At 31.2% G+C, this 24861-nt stretch overlaps 1 protein-coding gene across 2 annotated transcripts in view; it reads right to left on the bottom strand.

Moving 5' to 3' along the window:
• LOC106682964 (uncharacterized) overlaps positions 1 to 24649 on the bottom strand; it is a 390357-nt gene extending 365708 nt beyond the window's left edge. For both annotated transcript variants that reach the window (XM_067045923.1, XM_067045921.1), the window contains exon 1: positions 22915 to 24649. In XM_067045923.1, the coding sequence (XP_066902024.1) occupies positions 22915 to 24552 (1638 nt within the window). In that variant the 5' untranslated portion in view covers positions 24553 to 24649. The remainder of the gene's footprint in view (positions 1 to 22914) is intronic.
• Between the last annotated feature and the right edge of the window lie 212 nt (positions 24650 to 24861).

The following is a 24861-nucleotide window of genomic DNA, read 5'->3' on the forward strand; positions in this document are numbered from 1 at the left end:
ATATATATTGATTTTTTATTTTTTTTATTTTTTATTTAACTCTACTGTAATGACTTAGTGAGTTTTCAAGACATCGTATAGTTTGTCCTATTAAATATATCAAATACCGAAATCTGATAATTCTTTTACTTTAAATTCTATCTGTTAAAATAGTTTTAAATTTTGTTAGACCTCTTGAAAATGTTCAAACAAGTAAGAATGTTACATATCCTATTTCATATTGTCATAATTTTGACATATGTTACATATCCTATTTCATATTGTCATAATTTTGACATATGTTACTTATCCTATTTCATATTGTCATAATTTTGAATCCGATGTGAATCGGTAGTTTAAAAAATTAAAAGAAGAGTTAGTTGGTGCAAAAAGAAGTGTTGTTTTTTTAACTGTTTGTTCAACTTTTAATCATCATTGTGACTATACATACCACAAACTATTAAAAGCTTCTAAGTGTTCTAAAGGCTCTTAAGATTTGCTTAGGCTGGAGATAAGAAACAATATTTTAACCCTTATAATGAAAAAAAAAGTTAGACTATAGACCCTTACGCATGTATGTAAATTTGCTTCAGATTTTGTTATGTAGCAGAAGAATTTTATAGTCAGTTGAAGATAGCCCTTAACAAGATTATATGTATATTAATTAAGATCTGGAAAAATAATTTTAAACGATTATCTTATTTTTTAACTTTAGTTAGTTAATTACGATAATTATAAATAATGAAGTATCTTAATCAGAATACCCATGTACACAATATAAATTAATAATGTGTTACTTTTATATAGGATATTATTAAGAAATGATAGCGAATAAGTTATGGATGCTTTACATTGTAATATGTATATGTTGAATTTTCTTGAAGTAACGTTCTTATTGTCACTGTTCAAACGTTATTTTTACTGCTAATATTGGATGTGCTCTCTTTGGTTTACATTTATGAGATGTAATCTTTCTTTGCCATAATTATGAGTGTATTGATGAAACTTTGAATGGTTAGTTATTTACTGTTATTAGAGATATTTAAGGCATTGTTTTTGGAATCATTCAATGATACTCTAAAAAGAAGGTAATATATTAATGGAAAAAAAATGTGACAATAGAGTAATTGATTTATTTTGGATGCTTCAGTATTTATCAATTTTCAGACGTTTACATGGTTATTTCACTTTATTTATTGATTTTTTTTTATTATAGTGGCATGAACAATTTAGTATTTCAAGCCTAGGTTTCATGGTGACCGTGATAATGGCATTGGTATTGTTAGTGTCAGCTGTTCGAGGCAATATTATCGTATTATGACAGTTCTAATTACCTAAAATAGTTCCTTTTGTGTCAGTACTATCACACTGTTAGGATTGGCTTGATAGTTGGAAGTATTACGCTATCAACTATCTGTAAATGTGCGATAGCTAACCTTTTTATAACTTAGAGGGTTGGGGAAGGGTGGTACTCGGGTATGAGCGATCACCAACTTCGGGCAGTCACCCCAAGTTATATAACTTATAAACTTGTATATTTCCTGTTTGTTATTTGTGTTTGGTATTAGTTGTATTTAAAAATGATATTTAGTATTCTTTCACCAAGGTGAAAATGTTTGTGAAGTTAGGTTCACTGTGAGCTTACAGACAAGCAGTGTCATACTGTCATGCTGTTTTGATAGTACTATTGTACCTGATGTCTGTTACGTGGAAATATGGGCCATCAGTGTATGAAAGAGTGATATTTTATTGGTGTTGGTCTTATTCCATTATGAAATGCTCCCTCTTTATTAATTAAATCAGCATGGAAATTATCAAGTTGTTTAGTAGATATTGTTATTTAGTAATTTAATTAGATGTTACATAATTAATCGTGATATACATAATGATAATTGGGACTTGTCGCTGGGGGGCGAAGACGGACACAGACAAGCCAGACAGAGGGACCCTCCAAAGGGGTGGATCCCCAACCCCAAAGCCGGCGGGCTGAGGGTATCGACCCGTTCAGTCGCACCGGTACCCTTCCAACTTAATATCCAGTCCGGTCGGGGCGATTTTTATTACGTTGGACGTGGATATGTGCAGAATCACGTGCAGGCTTATCGTTGGAAATATGTATCGGTGGCAGCGCTGTCAAAGGTAGTATCTAATTCGGATAGTTCCCAACTCTCTTCTATATGGAAATGAAGCAGTTTCTTCTTCATAGGACTTATCAATGTTTTCATTTTAAAGTCTATGAACTTGTATTATAACTTTTAAGGCCTCGATGATATTACACCTATGAGCTTTGAAAAGAATATTTAGGCTTACTAGTCAGTAAAGCAAGGTTTTGAAGTTATATGCCCGTCATTTTTAAGAAGTATAAAAAAGGTCCCATGATGGAACCACCTGCAGTCATTGTCTAACATAAATACATTCCTTCACTGAACTTTGTGAGAATTCAAATCTACACGATCAACTTTAATATAATTCTCCCATTTTCTTCTCGCTCTAACCTTTGAACCTATTCCCGTCGGTTAACAGATTATTAGGGATGGCAATGTCACATTATAGAATCGTTGAATTTCGCTAACTGACTCATCTTTGGGTCGAATATTTAGAATGAGTAACCACGTTCTTCACTCTCAAAGCAGAGGTTCTTAGGCTGGGTGCCGCGACAATAAGGCTTAAATTTCACTAAGATTTTGCTATTTAGAAGTATAATCGTTCTTTCATAACAGTAACACCCTTTCCTCCTTGTCTATGTTACGTTCACCACTCATCGGTCATTTATTGTAGTTACACGTCATTTTTTTTTAAGTGATAGTAGGATATAGAAATATATATTAATACTAACAGTATCATGGTTATAAGCAGTTCCGTCTCTAAGTGGATGCGAGGTGTGCGGTGTGGTGAGGTGCGACTTTTGGTATTTAAAAGTTTTGGTTGTTCGAAATCCAGGTATTTTCACAAATTTTTATTCTGAAATTCTCGAATTGCTGAACTAACAAAATTTTTACTCGGATCTAATAATAAACCAATCTATGTACAATAAACTTATGATATGTAAATTTTAATACATTTTATTTAGAACTATGTTGGTTCTTAAAATTCAAAACAAATTCATTTAAACATCGATTACCAACTTAGAAAATGTTATAGATTATACCGTTTATCTATTTAATATTATAATCCTAACCACTGAAACCTCCCAGTTTCTAACCTTGCATCCTCTTCCATTCCTGACAATCCTCCGAGGCGCCTGAAAAGAAGATGGTCACGAGACCTGCTGATGTAATATGTCATTAGAGTGCTACCAATGTGTAGTTTCTCTACACGCCTGTAACACTCCATTTTAACTAAGATAAAATTTACTGAATGTATTATATAATATACAGTTGTAAATTTCAATAAAGATATTACAAAAAATATTATAATCCTAATTTAAATAAAAAATATTGTATATCTATTATATAATATATAACATTATATTTATTATATAATTCATTATTTTAGCTGTCAAAATTAGCTATCCCACGGTTTATAAAAATTGAAGCACGTTTTGAAATTTTGGAACTAATAAAGACTTTTGTTAATTTACAATGAACTTCCGACTCATACCGTACCGTTTCCCAACATGAAAACATTTTCAATCGTAAATACTTTCGATATAAATATGACACCCTTTATAAGTATTAATAAAAGAGTTTCACTATTCTTGTTAAAGACAACTTCAAGTGTTTTAGTTAGATAAAATGTATGGTTAGAAATAAATACACATTGCCTACAGCAGGATTCAACCTGAGCCCGTTAGTATCGTGCCTTACTTATTGAGGTACTTCGCTTTCCTGCTTTATTTTAGGAAATTTTTAAATAATTAACATTGTAAAAAACAAAGAATTTAAAATTAAAAACAATTAATCTACTGTCACTAACCCACGATCCGCCCAGAAGATTATTGTGGTGTTTACCAAGAGACTTATTGCACTGATCTCATTATTATAATTAGTTTTATAATTAGTTAAAAAAAAAAATTCTCCAATGCTAGCATATTTGCTCATTGATAAGGCAGATAAATTCTTGCTCAAAATATTTTTTTTCCTTTTATTTATTTATTGATATTTATAACTGTTTTAAAATATATAAAACAAGTAAATTTGGTGTTAGTTATACGATGGCATGTGGAGAATCTACCCACTGATAGAACTCCTATAATATTTCTAAAGGAGAAGATCTCGAGGCCATCCATCTTCCTTTCTAACTGGTAAGAGGATTTTAGGTAATGAAGGAGAAGCCAGGTTAGAAACAAGTGGGTTTGGGTGGTTTAGGAAGTTTATCATAGAAAGATTGGTATCTGGTTCTGGCCAAATCGGGAACATATGGAGCATTGAGGACCTGATGGTTGACTTGATTTGTGACAAAGTAAGGATCATTAGGGATTTTGGATTGTAAGTATTGAATAAGAGAGGAATTCGATGGTTTAGTGGAGCCCTAAAACTCAACTCTCTAATTCTAGATAGGCCTTATTATAGTCATATAAATGAGCTTTTTTAATTAGTTGGAAGTTTAGACGTTTGTCTAGTAAGTGTTGTAATAATTGGAATCGACAAATTTCCTGTCTTTTCAGTCTGATATGATGATTCCAAATTAGTCGTTAAAATAAATATATTTGCTGAATAAAAAAAACTATGTTCTAAAAGATACTATGAATGTGGGGTTTAAATTATTATCAATTATCAGCATTAATCTATAATTGACTTACAACATAATTGAAGAATAAAATTAAGCTTTAACTGTTGAGGTGGAATTTACAGATATAACTGGGAAGGTATGGTATAACGGACCTCAAACTTTTTAAAATTTTTTTAAATTAATAATAAACTCAAGTCCTTAATCTTGTAATGCATCCTATTTTAGTTCATTTATAATAGTCTTAATAGCTATCGATTTTTATGGAATAAAAACTATTGAAATCGATGAACAAATGTTTTTTTAAAACATTTTCTTGCATTCATCCGATTAATTGACAGTGTTTTTACAGAACTTAGGAAAATCTTAGTGTATTATTGCCAAATATTTTTATAAAAAACGGCAAATACAGATAAAACAACAAAATATATTCATTCTATATATTTATATCTATTACTATATGTTCTATATACATCGGAAATGTGAAAGTATCATATCGGCACAGTTATTTCACAACAAAACTGGTTTTATCAAACCTTTGATCAGCAGAGTATATATGAATAAATGGCACTCTATTGGGTTTAGAAGTTAATTTGAATCGAAAACTCCATAATACAAATTGAATCGTTAGCCAGAAACAAAAGAGGGTGAAGGCGATGTAATTATTTCTAAAAACTTTTTTAAAACATTCAAGATTGAAGCTTTGGCTCTTTGTCAAACTCAAACACGCAGAGAAATCTTTCTTTAAGTTTTATTCCGTCTGAAGCAACTTTATTTCTAACTTCTCTGGAAAGCATTTATTTCTGCTACTGTGGTCTCCTGCCAGCCCTCGACCCCGCCGAGTCCATTATAGTCTATAAGCCATTTACAACGGCAGGGGAATAATAATGCTTCGCCGGCTCACAAATGATTGGATTAATTTCTCGAATAACTTTAGGTGATTCGCTCCTTTTTATAGCACTTTTAGAAGCTGACTTATAAAATCTGTTAAAGTTCTAATCACAGATATAAGTTGTAAATTTATCCAGATTCACATTACTAGATACTTTTAGTAATAAATAATCAACTTAGTCCACCATTTTAGAAAAATGAATGAATGAAAAATGAAAACAAATGAGAATATTTGTTAATTTAATTAAAAAGAAGAAAAATTAAAATAAATTATGAAAAATTATTGTTAGGATTTTTCTATACCTCAAGCACTAGTAAATAAAATACTGCTACATTTTTAAAATGGTTACCACCTAAGTAAATAAGAAAAACAAATACATACTAATTTTATTGTGTAATATATAATATAATAAAACCGAACTCAACAAAAACTGACATCATATCATTCTCACAGACCTATTGATCACTGTATCTCAAAAATGACAATACTTATTGAAGTTGAGATAATTAATGGTGCTTCCCCTTATGATGTAGATATTTAATTAATCTGGCTATCATAACATTTAAAATAAGTAGTTTAAAAAAATTATTTCTAGAACACTAAGTAAAAAATTTAGTTTTTTTAAATTAATACAAATGTTTTACGCCCTATGAAACGTAGTCATTTAAAAAAAAAATTCTTTACAGAAAATAACAAATTCATCTTTTTTTTCCCATTTTATCTTCTCAATGTAGAGGGTGTATCTGGGTTAAGGGTTTATGGAAACATTAACATTCATATTAAATGTTGTTCAAAGTGATTACCTTGAGCATAAAGACAGCTTTGGCATTTTTCTTTCACAGCAGCAATGCCCAAAAGATATGTGTTATTCTTTCGGAAGTTTCAATTATTCTCCTTTATAATGAATCAAGGTCGTTGACTAGGCTTGCTTAGACTTTTTGTTTAATGTCATCCCAAACGAACAAAGTCCAGTGGTGTCTGAGCTAGAGAGCTGGCGGAAAATTGTAAAAACTCATTTCCAGTACCGTTCGGCCAATGCTGCTTTGGGAATAAATATCGAAGAATCATTTTGAGCAATATTTAATATAAATTTCTATGTTAACATTTCATTAATTAAGTAGTTAAAACACATATTAATTTATTTTGTATACCCTAAATAACTCAAAATAATTAAAATTCTTATGCGTGAATATCTCCTAAACAAAGGGTTAACGGAATCCCATCATAAGTACTTTTTTGTCTTTTAATTCATATTTTAAGTTGGGACACTTAACCCTCAAATACTCTGTTCATAAAAGAGCAGATATCCCTCACTCATTGACATTATTGATCTCTGTATCTCCAAAACAAAGATTAAGAACTTCAAATTATTTTTGCAGTTTTGTTGATGCTTTATATGAACAGTAAGGTGAAGTTGATAAAAAGGTGCTAAATTTTTTTTAATTTATAAATGGGTTATAAAATTATGAATAAATAGGATCAAAGCCGCCGTTAAAGGGATTTCTCACTAGTAATATAATAAAAGTAATCAGTAATACCACCACCTGAAACGCCTTTTCTTATTATTTTATTCATAATAACTTTTTCATTTTCTGTAGGGATCAGTCAGGAATGGGTGTCATCTTCAAAATAACACATTCATATTTTTCCCAGTAGGCGTTTGAAGTATACTATGCTGCATAGCATTTGTGGGAAATGACACTAACACGATATTGTCGCCAAATGTGTAAAAGTTTTATTTATTCTATATTTTCGTCAATTTTATACATATTGTGTTGGTGATTGTTTCTATTCCATGATTTGTCATCTGATAAAATTTAATTTTTAATATTTTTGGTTTATTGAAAAATTGGTATTTAATAGAAATATTGTTTGATGCTGTGTTCAAAATTATTTGTATGATATTTTCAAGGTTTATATTATATTTATTTTTAGGAATTATATCAATTAGTTTTTGAACATGTATTTTTTCCCTCTCAAGTTTTATCCTTCTGAGACAGTATGTCAAATAAAATGATTACAGTGAAGAATAAACAGGGTAGGTAGTAAGAGAAAAGATATGATCACTACTTGGGAGTGGCGGGGTAATTACGGCGGGAAACAAGGCCCCGTCGCCAAATGCCTTTCATCTCGCTGCCTTTTATATTAAACAGTCCTGCCAACCGGGCCGTGGAATCTGTTTTCATTTAATTATTCTTTATTGTATAATGAATGAAATTATTCCTCTATTATTCAAATAGTGCCTGTTTATTTTTCCTATGAATTAATTTAGTTCCTAATTTTCATATTTAAAAGTATGGCCATCATTAAAAAAAAGGAGGAATGAATTTGAATTAAAAGGCGATCAAATGAAACTATACGGCTAGAAACCTTAATGACTCTAATTCGATGTCAAACAATTTTTTTATCCAATGCTTTTTTACGGAAGAGAATGAGCTGGGACTCCAAAAGATATATGAGTGAATCGATGAAATTCTCGATTCAATAAACAAATTTCATCACCTCGACTTATTTGATTGATTACGGTCTTTTGAAAGGAAATGGACGCTTTTAAATAAAGAGGCGTTGGACGTTTTCCTGAGGGGTGTTGAGATAATATGTTTTATAGAAGAAATATGACTAAACTGTTTTTCTTGATACCCCCTTTTCCTCTCTTTTTCCTTTTTTTCCTATTTTATCAAAGAACAAAATTTGATAAACAGAAAACTTGGTTTCCTTTTACTTCTTCATAAAAGAATTGGTAATCGGAGCATCTTATATCAAGTACAATGGATTGTTTCTAATGTTCAAATAAGCTCATAAAACTAATATAGAATGTTGTTTAAAATAGAAGCTAAATTCTTTAGTTGAAAAAAAATTATATTTTTTATTTATATTCGGAAAGTTGTAAACCCATAGTTTCGATTTTCTCAAGTTTAAATATATGAAGAGTTGTATTGCAGTGAGGTTATTATGGTGTAGTTAAAGTTAAGAAGTAAAATGGCGAATACTAAAATTTTATTATAAATCCATTTTTGATAAAATTCAATACTGTTAGGATTTGATATGAATTGAATGAAATTTATTTATTTTATTTAACCACCCCTCTGTCTTTTAATGAGCTTTTATTATGATATGTTTTATTATTAAATTGAATTGAACATTATATACTAGATTAGACCGTATTGTAAATTGCCTATTAGATTGGGGTAAGAGGGAATGATGCACCAAACAATCGAATTTAAAAATACGAGGGTCCAATTAAAAAATATTCTATATAATTTTGTTTATTTTCTTATTATTATGAAACGTAATTATATTTTAGAGCTATTAATCGCACGCGTTACGACCTTGCACGAAGGCCCTTCACACCTCGATAAGCCATTATCCAGTACTAGTATTTTATTGTATAGTACAATGACTATAAATCTCAATTAATAGGTAACATTAAAACAGAAAATTATTATAATTATATAAAAGTTCTATATGATTAAGAATATAAAATTATTATGGTAATTGAATGCATGACACGATGGTTCGAATTTTTGTGGGATTGTAAACAGGAATAGTTATTGGTTACTGGCTGGATCAAGAAAAAACATACGATAATTTTGTAAAAAAAAAAAAATCTTTATCTGAGTCTTGATTGTCCTATTCGTAATTTTCAAAAATGGTCAAATGAATACGCTGTAAAAATTTTAAATCGTAAAAAAATTTCAACTATTGTTCTCGAAATTCAGATTAATTGATTCAGGTTAAAATATTTCTCAGGAAAACAGGCGAATAATGATTAGTTTACGTTTTTTTTTTGTTTTGTTTTTTATTCTATGGTGTATTTTAACTTCCTCCAATGAAAATGTTTCATTTCCAAATTTTATTTCTGACGGTGCCTAGTAAAAGCGGTCTTAAAAAAAATGGGAGTCACCAATTTCATTGAAACTTTTTTTTAGTTATACTAAGTCGAAAAATATCTGACACGTATTCGAGGGTTCTTGCTAATGCGCTTTAGGGGTGGGGGATGAGATAAAACAAATTAACGTAATTTTAGAAATGTTTGATATTATTGTATACTGCCTTTGTTCTACATGTATTTAATGATTATTATGTAACAATCTATTTATATTTTTTTAATTTCAATTAATGAGCTTATGTGTATAAACAATTTTAAAAACCGAAAATAGCTTCCAGTGAAGTATACCAAAACAATTTTTTTAATATGTCTGATTTGTTCTGATGCAGGCCAGGTATTATATATATATATTTTAATGATAATTTAAAACTATATTTAATCCTCAATACAAAAGCATTAAATCTAAAAGATATTCGTATGGGTTAAAAGAGCACAAATTCAGCTTTTCAACGGTTGTAATTACGTCTGTTTCCGATAATGTTGTGGGGTGTTATAAATTAATTTTGTAAACAAGAGATATCAGCAGAAAAAAAATATCCTCTAAAATTCAAGCTCAAAAATTTGTATTAAAATTGGTATTAAAGGATTATAAAATACGCTAAGAACAAATCTGACATATTTGTTCCTTAAAAAAGTTTTTTACTGAAAGCAACTTTCATCAATAATTAACAATCTTTAGTTCTTATTATACACAAAAAACAAGAACAAATAGATTGGTAATAAAAACCATTAATTACAGGTAGTAAAAAGGCGGCATATAATAATATAAAAAAATTCTAAAATTATGTAAATGATTTTTTTCTCAGCTCCTAGAGGGAGAACCCTCGAACACGTGTTAAATATTTTTCGACCTAGTATTACCAAAAAAAGATTGAAATTGGTATTTCCATGTGGTAGCCCACCTTATAAGTCCTACAATGCCACGCGCCTGTGTACACGTCCTGCTGCACAACACAGCTGTTACGCTGGTTTTAGTATTTTAAGCTCCTGAATTATTTCTTACGTTAGAAGATTCTATGACATTTTTACTGCTCTAATTATTATTTACAACTTACTACAGAATTGATACCAATTTATATTTATTCTATTGCCTTGTCTGTAATATTGTAATAGGCTTACTGAACCCAAAGGTTCGATGATAGTCATACAAAAGAACGAATTTCTCCTACGAACTGCATCAATTTACATATCCATAAGATGCGATTTGATATATTTCTCTAATATATTATCTGACCTGATCAATTTTATGGTGATCTATTCAGTCGCTATCAGTTTATGAATCACTGCGATACTAAAACATATATCTACACATCTTTCCAATAATTCTTTTAAAAGCAGGAAAAGCTATGTTATTTCAGTTCACTTTGCTATATAATTATAATGAAACATGGAATCAAACATTTTGAATATACAGGTGAACATCCTTTGCAATAAAATTAACCAAGACATCAAAGGTTGTACAATAGCGTAGACGATGGAAATGAATAAAAAAGCAATAAGATTTTGGGAATCTGATTTATGAAAATGGTCATAAATGCTGAGGGAACGGGTTGGAAGGAGAATAGAATTAGTGGGAGCTTGAATTGGGAGGGGGAGATGATCTTTTACCTCCTTAAGCTAGGCTTAGCCAGTTCACAAGTCTGATTTGTAATTTAGCTTTTGTAAGCCCTAAACAGTTAACGAGGCCAACTACCTAAGCCTAGGCCATGAGGTTATTAGGGGCCTTATTTAGGCTCAGGGTCCAGTGTTTAGGTGATGAACCTGAGTTAAGTAAGGAAGAGACTTTAACCTAATGTAAATAAAACGATTCGGCTCGGTTAAGTTTTGATTTTCCTATTCCTGGCCTCGTCTTTACCAATTCATTACTAAAGAGATCTCAATGGCTAAAAATAATGTTGAAAGATGAAGAAAACAGTATTTTGGATTACCAAAATTCTGATTTTAGGCAATTCTACTTCTGATTTTCGATGAACCTTAAAATAAACTAGTATAGTTCTTATACGTGAAGTCTAATTCTTATTAAGTCTAAAAATCTGCTAGGGTGACAAACTAATATTCCTAAATCAGTGGCCTTCATTTTGTATGATAATTTGCCTAATTAGTGTTTTCCTTCTCAGAACCTAGTTAATCAGCAAAGTAGGTGGTGCGTAATAATATCTCTCTTTTGCTTCAATAGTGGCACATCAGACCAAAAAAAGCTGTTTTGATTGTTTTTCATTTAATGTATTCAGTAAATTTTATAGTAGAAGGTAGATTAAATGCATAAGTTTTGGCAGGCAAATATTTTTTTTGTTTGTCTTTGTTGGCCAAACTAAACCCTCAGATTACCACTGGCGCCAATTTCGAAATTGTTGTTTCGTGGTATCAAGCTCTACGTTTTTAAAAACCAAGGTTGACATGTCAATAACTGGTACATGTCAACAACTGGTGCAATTAACCTAGTTTTTGTGTCAGTCCTTCTAGCTTAGGGATAGTCTGAAGTTAAGACTACCTAAGTAAATTGTAATGTAAAAAAAAAATAATCAAAACACTTTTAAAACTATTAAATAAAGCAATGGAATTAGAATACGGGAATATTATATACCTAGTTTTAATCCTGAATTTTAATCCATCGCTATTTCACAATATGCCTACTAGAATTTTTAAATGATGTCTTATCTGTTTTATAACAAAAAGAATATGCACAAAGACTATGTATGTTAAATGCCTGATGTTACATTTAAAAAAATTAAACCAAGCTGTGAGCAGTAGTATTATTTTTTTTTTGGCAAACTAGTTTCTGTCCACAGAGAAAAAAAGAGGGTGAAAAAGTAATGGAATCAGAAATGAAGAAATGAAAGGACTTCTTTACAACTGAAAATAAAATATTAAATTTCTTTGTAGGCTAAATGATATAAACGAAAAGTATTCTATTTACTTTTAAAAAAATTAATAAACAGACTTATGAAAAAGTTTGAAATTTAAATCAATGGAAATTGAATGGAAAACTTTACCATCTCTTGTTTATATTTATAGAATTATTCATAATAGTGGTATTTATTTCGACCAAAACTGGTTCAAAATCATATTTTCTATTTTATATTATTAAATTTTGTAAAAATCAATTACATTTCACTGTCAATTGATTTAGTTAATAATTTGTTTTCAATCAACCCTCTTCTATTTGCAACCATTATGGGGGAAAATAATTTATTCATACTTTTTAACCTTCTTAATTGTTGAATTCGATTTGCTACAAAATCTTTTAAGAAATGTACTTGTTTAAAAAGTCTGTTCAAGCAAAAAAATTTTAATAACAGATAAGCCGGTTTCAGTTCAGTCAAGTGAACCACTTTATATAAGTACCTTTGACGCTTCAACGTGTCTTAATCAAGTGATGTTACTGAAACAATAAATTATTTTTATTCTATACACATATTTCTCCTGTTTATATTTTACGAATTCGGTAATTACTTTTGACAGAAAATGATCACACTTATCGAAAATATTAAAATGTCTTGTAAAAAATGTTGGATTACATTATTGAATAAAGGTTTCCAGTTTTTTTTGAGCCTATAAAGTCTTCAATGTATTTATACTTCCATCCGATGTAGGAGGTGGCTTACGCTTCTCTCCTTTAAAGGAAAAGTGAAGCCAAAAAGTTAATAGGGATGTCCACCATTGTAATCAAAACTAAAAGAAGGCAGAGGGGGGATTGGCTCCCACTATTCTGCCACGACCCTAGAATTCATCATAAGTCCCGCTTATTTGGCTTCACTTTTCCAGACAGCTTACCCTCTCCTTATACTCCTTCTTCAAAGCCTTCTTCTTATCTAAAAAGGTTATTAATTAATAACGGGAGACCTTCTTAAGGGGTTGGGCAGATTTAGACGAGTATAAGATGCTTGAAATGCTGAATGCAAATGTTTTAAAATAAAGTGAAACCCAAAATCTTCGGTTGGGATTAGAATGAAACATAGCGTATGTTCTGGCCAACCTGTTTAATGATAGTTCCTACTCGCCTTGGAGCAAGTCTCGTAAAACGTTTAGCAAACCCATCGCGACGGATGTAGTGTTTGCCTATAAATCTCTTATCTGAATTCCATTGGAATTCAAATGCTTGCCGGCGTATCAAACAATACCTGGAACTTGAATTTCTATATATAGCAAGTAAATAAATTTAAAAAAAGTAGAACCAGCCACAAATTGGTAGTACCGGCGTGTGGTGATTCTTATTTTACATTCCAGGTCTTGAAATTGGCTTAGGTGATGAAACTTCACTAAAACGGAAGGAATGATTTGGGATCGTACAGGATAAAATATGGCCAGGAACTTTTAGATATTTTAGAACTTTAGATTCCTATCTCATTTTCCGTAAATTAGATTTTTTATTTTAGTCGATGTCTATTGTGAAGTTTATAATGCTGTGACCTTTTCGGCTTGTTTGGACAAAATTGCTGTAGAGTGTGGAAGGAGATCCTATTTTTTTTTGTTGTAATATATTATTTAAGAAACAATAAATAGAAGTGGAATATAACTGAACCATTTAGCCTCCCGAAAGGAGGAAATTTATGTGACAGTTTTATCAGGCAAAGAGAGAAATCGGTGCTGTTCATCAGCTAGTGTGGAAGAGAAACTGTGGCCTCATCTCCTAGCATAAATTCTCCAGTGAGGAAGGTTCTAGGCTTCCAAGGAGAAGGAGGAATTATTTATATTATATTCTTCATATTGTTCCAACTTCTGTATTTCAGTGAAAATTATTGTTATTGAAAAATTACAAGGTTTAAATAATAAATTTATTAAAAGGAAATGAATCGTAATATCCCCTCAAGGACAGATTGATGTAATGTGTCTAAACCTATGAACCTATGAACCCACTCCTTTTTTATAAGAGGGAATAATCCGTTTGAGAAGGTATAAAACCATTATTTTTTTCCTCTTAGTAACGAACAATAAATTAATATCAGAAATTTACTTTTTTTTTTTATATATATTTCATTTTCAACCCTCTCTCTAAATGAAAAAAATATATAAGGAATTAGAATAATAAAAAAAAAATTTTTTTCGTTCTTGATTTCAGGATACCGCGTTTCTAATAAAACAATTAGATTAGTCTCTGAAAACAGTTTCGCATCATATGAAAATGGAATCGATTCTCTCTTCGTTATATCTGATTATAATTCACTACCGAGATGTGGGATCCTCGTTGTGTTTGGCACTGGATCACATGTTTCTTGGTATTTGTCTTTGGCATTTACGAAGCTGTACGTCATGGGTATTTGTTGACGTACATGCAGCTGGGATTGGCATGCAGATCCTGTCATGCCATAGTCTCGAACACTTCAGTACTAGTGTGGCATGGCCAGTTCTGTCACACCAACACTTTAATGACATCTATATTATACATTTATAAAGTTTGGGAACGTGTGTCGTTGTCCTGAATCTGAATAATAAAACCGGATTGTACCTGCCTATCAGCACCGCTGCAGTAACGAAGTTGATGAGGGGACGCCATAACTCTATCGGCAACAAATGGCCCCCGTGGCTGTAACATCTCACTTACTAACTAATTGTTGATTACTATATCTTAAAAAATATTGTACCAATATTAATTTCAACAAAGTTGAAATTATTAACAGTGGTTCCCCTTATGCTATAGATGTACATGTAAGACGGGATTTAAAACGAATCGAACAGTAAGCAGAATCATTACATGAGAAATTTAATTAAATCTTCAATTACATTTAATGAATTATAGATATTAAAATCTTATAGGGTTAATAGAAATAGTATTAGGGTGAAATAAGATAAATGAATAAACAGGCTGAATGCGAAAATTGTTATTAAAAATAGCGCCTTGCCTCGATAATTTTCTCGGTGTGTTCTCTTTTATCCGGAATACCTTATTATAAGAAAGGTTTTGATCCTCTAGGAACGTATGAACTACGTTTTGCTGTTTTAAAACTAGACAACATTTACTGGCTAAATATTTCATTTTACTATCAACAATTGATGTTAAAAAAAAAATAAATAAATAAAAAATAAGCTAAATTAGTTAGTTTATTTTTTAGTCGGCTTTGTTTGCATTTATGCCATTATTATAGATATTGTTAGTTGTTATGATTGTATGTTGTTACTATATATTGTTCGCTTTTAGTTGAATTCAAGGTAAAATTATAGCTTTTATTTCATTTTGTTTGTTAAAAACAGAAACAATTTAAAACATAATGACTATAATTTTAGTTAAGGATGTATTGTAATTTACTTTAAAAAAAAACAATATAATTTTGTTTTTATAAAATAGTGATAATAATTTCATTATTAAAATTTACAGATGTAAATTAAAAATTATTTAATAAAATTTAAATAAAAAGTAGAACTAGGAAATGTGAAGTGAATTATTTTACATTTATATTGCTTGTTCGCTATATTATGTTTATGATCATTTTGTATGTAATATTACAAAGTCTTTTGGAGAACCTACTGATTGGTAGATCTCCAATAACATTTCAAATACAGAAAATCTCGAAGCCATCTTCTTTTCAAACGCTCAGGAGGATTATGAGGAATTGAAGAGGAAGTAAGATTAGAAACAAGTGGATTAGGGTGGTAAGATCGTTTATTTGAAATAATTTAAATACGTTGTTAAACAAAAGAAAGTTGATAGACAAATAATAATAATAAAACATAATATTTAACTAATATTTTTATACGACTATAATGTTAGCAAAATTCATCTTGAATAATTACAGTGGTTAAGTCATTAACGCATGTGTTAATAATACTATCGTTTCAGAAATCACCTGAATGAAATGAAAATTTCATTTTTCCTCAAAATTCTGTTGGTTATAATCCTAGTCTTAAAACGTAAATTATAAGTCCGAACTAAAATCGCTTCGATTTGTCAAGTAATGCCAAGGAAAGAACGGCAGACAGTTGTGTTAAGTTGGACTTCTGGCCGACTCCCCACGGGGCAATTCCACGACCCAACTTGTTACAGCCTACCTGGTCGATACCTGCATCTCTAGTCAAGATATCTTACATTTTCTTCTTACACCTCCTACTGTCTTTATTTTTGCTTTTATTGTCAGGTTTGTTTATTTATTATTTTATGAATTGGCTAGTTGCATATTTGTTTACCCTGAATGCCTGTAAATGCCCTTAATATTACTGAATGACATAGTTGAGTTAGAGGCTTTCTTGCAGTCTCCTGTAAGTTGTCCTCCTATAGGTGATGGAAAAATCTTGATCACTGTAGACTCCATGGAAAAAGACGATGCAGTTCCATGTGGAGCAACTTAATGGGATATTTCATAATATCGTTCAATCAGAGTTTTTAGTGACTATATACCCTCATCTGGGTCTTATAGCTGACAATCATTTATTTTTAAGGCTTATCAAAAAAGGTTGGCAGATTTTCCCAGATTAATTTTTTTCTTTTATATGCTCAGTCTAGTACATTTGTTTGTTTTTTTTCAACGGCAATGTTAAATCGGTCGCCTCCTTTCCTCAAAATCCTGTTTCAAAATCACGAGTTTTTCGGCTGAAACACAATTCTTATTGCAGATTATAAACGAAGGCGAATTAAGTTTCACATGTCTGCAAATATGCTGCTAGACTGAAATTTAACTTACGCTATCGTTTACCTCATAAGATACTAAAACGTGGACAATTTTCGTAAAGGTGAACGATGTTGATTCACTAAGATTTTGGGCATCAAAAATTGTTTTTTTTTTTTACGTAAGATTTTTATAATTTTCATTTAAACGTGGTCAATTTTCTTATAGGTGAACGACGTTGATTAACTTAGATTTTGAGCATCTAGAATTGTCTTCTTTTTTTTTTTTTGGAAGAGAGGAAAATTTAACATCATCATTAGTTTAGGAAATTATTTTTTACTGGTGGTTGTTTTCTATCCCTCTATTTGAAACAAATTTAAATTTACTCTCACCTTCAAGTTTTAGCTGACTTAGGCTTCATATTTTCCGTTTGTAACATCTACATCCCACAAGGTCGGTCAATAGAGTCTAAACATCTGATAGATATATATTTTGTTTCACCCAGTTCTATATATTGCAGATCTTAATGGGCATAACTCCTTATGGGGACCGCAAGACACAAACTTACGTGGCAGAATAATAGAAAATTTCATTCTACATTAAATTCCGGAATACCCACATTCCTTAGATCCAGTTATGTAAAACGTATTCCGCCATCGACTTATCTCTTTGCAGTTCGAGACTATATACTAGTATGGAATGGACCGTCCTGCCGGATCTTTACGGAAGTGACTACTTTTTAATTCCTATTAAACTTTCAAATATAAATTTTTTATTTCTAATTAAACCCAGATGGATATTAGATTGGGCTAATTCGTCACTATTTTCTTCCCTGGCTTCTCAGTCTCCCATTCCTTCAAGGGAATAAATTTATTGATCTTTTATTTTCATTCTTATCGCTGCTTGGTAGGGGGAGCATTATAGTGAACTCTCATCTATATAAATAAATACAAATATAATGTTCATTTGTTACTTATCAAAGACCTTCCATAGGCCCGACTTACATAGTGTTTTTTTTTAAATGGACAATTTCGTTTTCGGAAGGTTAATTAGCTATTGAAATCTTAGACTTATCTACTAGAAAAAAAATATGATTGAAATTAATTCAAAATTCATAAATAACTTAAAATATATACATTTGTATATAATGTATAGAGACAATATGATAAATAATGGGACTATCTGAGCAGAGAAAAAAATCACCTATAACCAACAAGTATTGAAAATATATAGTGATTTTGATATTTTTGATATCACTCATCTATATAAATAAAAATGTAATATTTGTTACTTACTAAAGATCTCCAAAAGTTCTGAACCAATTTACACCGTTTTTTTTTTTTGTTTTTTTTCAAAATTATTTATTTCATCTTAGAGAGGTTCTTAGATATTGATTTCTATTCCGTTATAGAATTTTTTACAAGATATAAAAGTTATATGAACGTAATTTGTTGAATTTTAACTAAATGGATACCAATCTATCAACTGTGTTCATTCAATCAATATATATTACATATTCAAATCTAGTAATAGTGAAGCATTTCCGTGTCAGCTAGTTTATAAGAAAAATGTGACTGACTTTCTAGCCTAGAATCAATTTTTTTTTCTGATTCTGTGGACCCGATGAATAGTATTATTAAATATTGAACACCATGTACTTCATGTTTAAGTAGAAGTCGAGGGATAAAAAGAAAAAAAAATGTGTTATAGGATTTTTATTAAGAATTTTCTTTCCTAATAAGAAAAGGAGAAGCTGAAAACGAGCCATTTATAAAGACAGATCGCTTCTGATGGATGGTCCTCACTTTATCTTCGTCGAGACTTTTCGATAGCTTTTCTTTAGCGGCCAAGTATTTCCTTACCACAACAGGTTGGCACTGAGATCAGGATTCCAATAGAAACTAAGTAATAATTATTTAATTTTATAATATATATAATTTTGTACATGAACTGGAAAGAAATATATGAATTAAAATTTACATCATTTATTCCATAGTATTAAAAAAAAAATTGGAGATTTATTGTATAACATTTATTCTTTTTGTTAAATCTTTTTTTTTAAATTGTTAATCTAAACTTTCTTTTAACAATTGCATTATTTTCTAAATAGTTATATTGTTTAATTTATTCGTATTTTTGTTGAGTTGGTGTGATTTTTATAATTTTTTACAAGCTCAATTATTCAAAATTGAAACGTAATGTAATATTTCACGAAATGAACATTTAAAAAAAATAAATAGAAATTTAAATTGGTAAACAGTTATAGAAACAAAATTTATGAGAAAACATGAACAAGAAATCTTGATAATGGTCATTTGCAATTGTAATGTATGCAATTTAAAGTACATGATAAATAATTAAATACTTGCAAAAATGAAATTTAGTATTTTTTTTAACTGAGGTTTAGTTGAAGAAGCTAGTTTATTAATCTAGATCAATGTTATTTCTTTTATTTTTAATAAATTCATAGGAGTTTTGGATGATATATTAAAAAAAAATATTTCGATGTTAGCCTAAAAAAGTTAACATTAAATAGTTTTTTTTACTATTTTGTACCTTTATTACCAGTTTACCGCCACCCGAACTATCTTTCTACAATCTGGTTCATACGATCAATTATCTTTTGGAAAAAAAAATATAAATATTCTATCCAAGAACTCATATAAGTATATTAAAAATAAAAGTAATAAGAGTGTACTAGATCAAAGTAGCTTCCTCAACTAAACCGCTGTAAAAAAAATATTGTATTTCATTTTTGTAAGTATTTAGTTATTTAATCATTTATTTAAAATTTTATATATTATAATTGCAAATTACTATTATAAAGAATTTGTATTATGTTTTCTTTTAAATTTTGTTTCTATAAACTTTTGCAATTTTATATTTTCATAAAATATACCAGAACTTTACCGTATTTCCTATCAATCTAAAAGTTTTTCTTGCCCTCAAGTTTACTCTCATGATATGATATGAGCTTCAGAGATACATGTTTTAAGTTATATGAGATATAAGTCACATTTTTATACGAGTTACGGGGAAATAATACTGAAATCGTTCAAGTTCGACATTAATTTATTCCAGTACTTTAGCATTCAACGTATTTATTCAGGAAATCCTATATGATAATTTTAATTATTATCCTACGATCAATTGAGAAACCAAGGGGTTAAGGTGACTATTACACGAGTATTCTGTCTAAATCACTGAATTGTGAAATTATTAACATCTTTTTAATTATTAATAAGTTCTTTTTTTTCAGTACCGTTTCGTAAATTTGGTTCAGGCACAAGTAGATAGTAAGAAGTTCTTATTAGTAAATTTGTCGCTTTTATTCCTTGATTTCTCGAACCCTAAATTGTCAGAAAATTGTAACTCCAAGTATTAAATATCCAGGCGTAAAATATAAGAAAAACAATAACACAATAAAGGTACACAACTATATTAATATATAATATAAAATATGTTATTAAATTAATTTATCACTATATTATAGTCTTATTTCCCCCCGCCCAAAGTATTCTTGATGTCATCAATAGAAATATTGTGCATTTTATATCCGTTTAGCAACCCCAAGAAAACGCGATTTGAAGCTTTCCAGGTTTCGAAGATGTCGGATTTATGTATTTTGTTTTCGACTAAATTTGGTCATGAAAAGCGGCCCCAATTTAATTGGGAGGTGAATGTCATTAAAAATTTTGTTATATCCAAATGCATTTTCGCGTTTTTTAAGCTATGAGGTGAAAGGAAGTGCATTTCGGGATCTCAACTTTTTCTTTTTCACAGTTTTATTTTCTTGTTTTTAATATTAATAGTTTTGATTATTATTTTTTTTACCATTTTCACAAAAACAAATTGATTAAATTTGTTACGTTTGTAAATTGTCTTTAAAATCAGCTAGACCTTTTCCTGATTGAAATAGTCCTTCTTAAATGCCGAATTTTCATAATATATTTAATTTCGTTTATTTGTAATAACTAACCATCTACTCAATAATATCACTAATGGATAAATATAAGTTTATATTTTGTTATGAAAGGTATTGGTAATTAACTAAATGGAGAATTTTTGCAGGCGTACAAGGTATCACAACTTAAGTGTGGATGTTAATTTTAAATGTTTGTGGAATAACTACGTTGTCCTGCTCTGTTTTTAAAAATATTTTATATCTTCATATAATTAATTTATACAGTTACAAATTAATGGTTACTCATAATTTATTATTATATTATTACTATTCAATATGTTATAAGTTATTATATTATATACCTACAATTTATTTTTGATCCAAAATCTAAACATTTTTCGAGGTTCTCAATACAGTTGAGGTCATTAATTGATTCTCACTGACCCCCTGCTCAATATCCACATGCATGACCTGGTATACGGAAAGTTGATCAATATTTCCCGTTTAGTGGAAACGAGAACATTGGACATCCTGATCCATGAATTGCATCAATTAACCAACGCATGGCATCGCGTTACCACTTAGTCCTGTGTATGGTTCCATCATTAATGCATGCAGATTAATTTCAATCTTTCATAAGATGGTGAGTGATAAAAAATGTCTGTTTCAATGTGGTAGAATTCAGAAAATGGAATTAAATTTTTATGACTTTTAAATTGGATAATTTTGTGCATTATTTTAAATAGAAAGTATGTTATGTTTTTGGCTGTTGTGAATTTCTATTTCTAGTTATAATAGGTATAGTACAGTATGTCAGTTTTTATCAATTAGATATTAATAATCTATATTTGACTATATTTTCTCTACCCAGAGGACCATCTCCCAGAACAATTACAAAGGACATGACATTAAAAAAAATATAAAAAAATAAGTACAGTTTTATTGCTAGAGAAATATCCTTTTAAACCGCTCTCATGTAAACTTGTAAGTGACAGAATCGGATTTTCTTTACTCCGAAGTATAAATAATAATAAATACATGTATATGTATAAATAATAATAAATACATGTATATGTATAAATAATAATAAATAGCATAAATAAATAATAAATATAAATAATGTTAGACCAATTTTTTTTGGAAGATATTTGTTAAAAATAAACCATTAATTATACTAGAACTGTTCTTCATTAAAACTATGAAAATGACTCTTAGTTTTTTTTTTACTTCTGAAGTACAAATTTATTTTAGCGCTGTTTATAAGTTCAAAATGTGGAAGTATTTCTGTTATGAATAGTTAATTTTATACAAACGTAGTTATCAGTGAATAGAATGTTAGTATTTTTACATTTGTTTTACTTATGTATCTATGGATTTAAAATTACATTGTTACGATCTATGGGCAGCTCATAATCGCTTTCGCATATGGTAGCAGTGAGCAATAATGCATCTTAATTTTTGATAAATTATTTACCACCTGATTGTAAACAAATTTTATAAAATTAAGTTAACCGTTAAGCTTAAGCTTATTCCTTTCAATAAGAAATTTCATTAGAGTATTATAATAAGCCGTTGAAGTTAAAACCTTCAATACATATAGTATCATCAGTGCGGTACAAGAGGGTGCCTCTGAAAATTTGCAACTCAAAAGATAGTGCCCCACTTAAGCGGCAACTCCACCGCCCGATCCTGATAGATAATTTACATAAAGCATTTACTCTCCTTTATCAGTAAGTAAAGAAGTAATGGTACTTTGCGTGGTTACTAATTTCATTATTGTCAACCGAACTCATGGAATAGTTTAACTGACACTCATTTATTTTACCATTTAATTACTATTTAAAAATTAGGATACCTCTAGGAAAAGGTGTAAAATATCCATAAAGTTATATTACTATTTAATATATATATAAAAAAAATTATGTAAATTTCTGATATTTTTAGAGTGTAGATCGAAATTATCGTTGGAAGAGCTAACATAAAATGACAATGCTATGAGAAAAATATTTGAACGATTCATGCATAGCGTATTCTCTAATTCTACCTGTTGATGGTACTTTTCGTCTGCATCGTAAGACCTTGTCCTCCCAGTGGCATGGTATTTTGGCGTCGCTCCTCCACTAGCACCCATTTCTTCTTCGGAAAGAGCGAATGTTACACGGGGAGATTTGCCAAAGGAACTTCTGGCCGAGCCAGTTGTTGCCGAACCACGCACAAAACCTCCAGATCTCAATTCTTCAACAGAGAATGTCCTCTTTCCGACATCCTGAGGGTGCCGACATTGCCTCTGTTCCTCCTTTTGAAAATATTTTGAACTAGAATATTTTCCGATCCTGGAAAGAGTGCTTGAATAACTTTGAGTCTCCCAGTTTTCCGATTTAAGCCTCTGAAGAGTTCTGCTGTCGGCTGATTGACCTCTGGCTCTCTCATGCCGCCTGTACTCCTGTTCTTGACACTCGCCAAAGCTACTCCACAGTTGGTGACTTGGACATGACGTGCTGCAGCCCATCGATAGTTTGGTATCCGATAGGTTGCCCAAACTCTGCCTTCGGAACTCAAGTTGATTTTTCCGCTTGCCAGGAGGTGGCCGAGGACAAGGCTTCGCTACCACCCCTAGAGCCTCTGCTGCACTCATCTTCTTTCTATCCTTCTCACCCCCGAAGGCCGCTGGACTGGAGGATCGGCTGGTGGCTCGAGATCCTGGCCTGCTGCACGGCAGGCTCTCGGTCCCGACCTTCCCTAACCTCTTGTCGACTATCGGATACTCGGGTGGCGCTTCACCCTCTTTGTTTTCTACAATAATTTGAGGTCTCTCGAACTTCGGTGGTGTTCTCAGTTGCGAGTTGTCGATGGACGCTCGATGAGATGTGGGGAATCTGTCCTCTTTATCTTCGCTCGTCGAGTTACTTCTAAAATGTAAACTTTCAGGTTTCTTCACTGGAGAATCTATTGCTCGCACCCAAATGTCTGCTGTAGCACCTTCCTCATCTGATGATTCTTCTTTTTCTTCACTCAATCTATTCAAAGACACAGGACTATCTTTGGAAACAGGGCTCGAGGAAAGCTTAGATAGATTCGATTTACTATCACTATTAGGAATCTCTTTGGAATATCTTTTGGTTTCGGGGTTAATACTGGCGTATAAAACTTCATTGCAATCGAAATTAACTGAATTTTCATAGTCTACAACTTTAGCTACAGGTTTTATTTCGGAATTAGATCTTACTAATGTCTTACCAGATTTACCGGAACTTTTTCCAAAGCTACCTTGCCTCTCGAAGTGCTCTATAGTTTCGGAAAAAGTCTTAGGTTCATCGTTCTTCCTCTCAACACTATTTCTACGTAATTGACCTTCTTCCTTGAAATCCGCCAATTTCCTATCTATAGCGGACTCGGTCTGAGCATTGTCACGGTACCTGTTCTCTATCCTCTCGAGGATCTTCCGTTCAAGGACTTCCAAGGGTTTAGCGACCTCGTCAACCGGGGGCGGTGAGGGCGGTCGCTGAATAGGAATCGGGTCCTTTTTGACGGTAGTGAGGCGGGTGAGCTCATCCCTTTTGGGCGGAACGGGGGGTTTGGGCTTGCCGGCCCGGGGGGGCACGACCGGTGGCAACACCTGTACCCCGCCCCGGACTTGGGCCGCTTTTGCCGCCCCCCGGAAGGTGGACCACTCGGGCTCCATGGCCAGGCGGCTCGCTGGGCCGCCCCGAGCCCCTGGCTCTTCGCTCAGGGGCAGGCCCCCAACTCCCGGGAACCACAGGGTGAGGACTCGACGCGGGCTACGGTGTAAACAAACTGGCGGCGATCGAACCCCTCCCCGCCGGCGCGCACGCCTGCTCCACTCCCTCCCCCGACCACCCCTGTTCTCCGCCGCCAAATTACAAATATAAACATAACTCTCTCTGAAACTTACTCTGTTTATTTACCTTATTGAGTTAGAACATGTATCTTTTTATCATTCTTATTAAAAAATCTCTAAATAAATTAGGTT

This window comes from Halyomorpha halys, unplaced genomic scaffold, assembly GCF_000696795.3.
Source record: "Halyomorpha halys isolate HHAL.00 unplaced genomic scaffold, Hhal_1.1 Scaffold453.1, whole genome shotgun sequence".
NCBI lineage: Eukaryota > Metazoa > Arthropoda > Insecta > Hemiptera > Pentatomidae > Halyomorpha > Halyomorpha halys.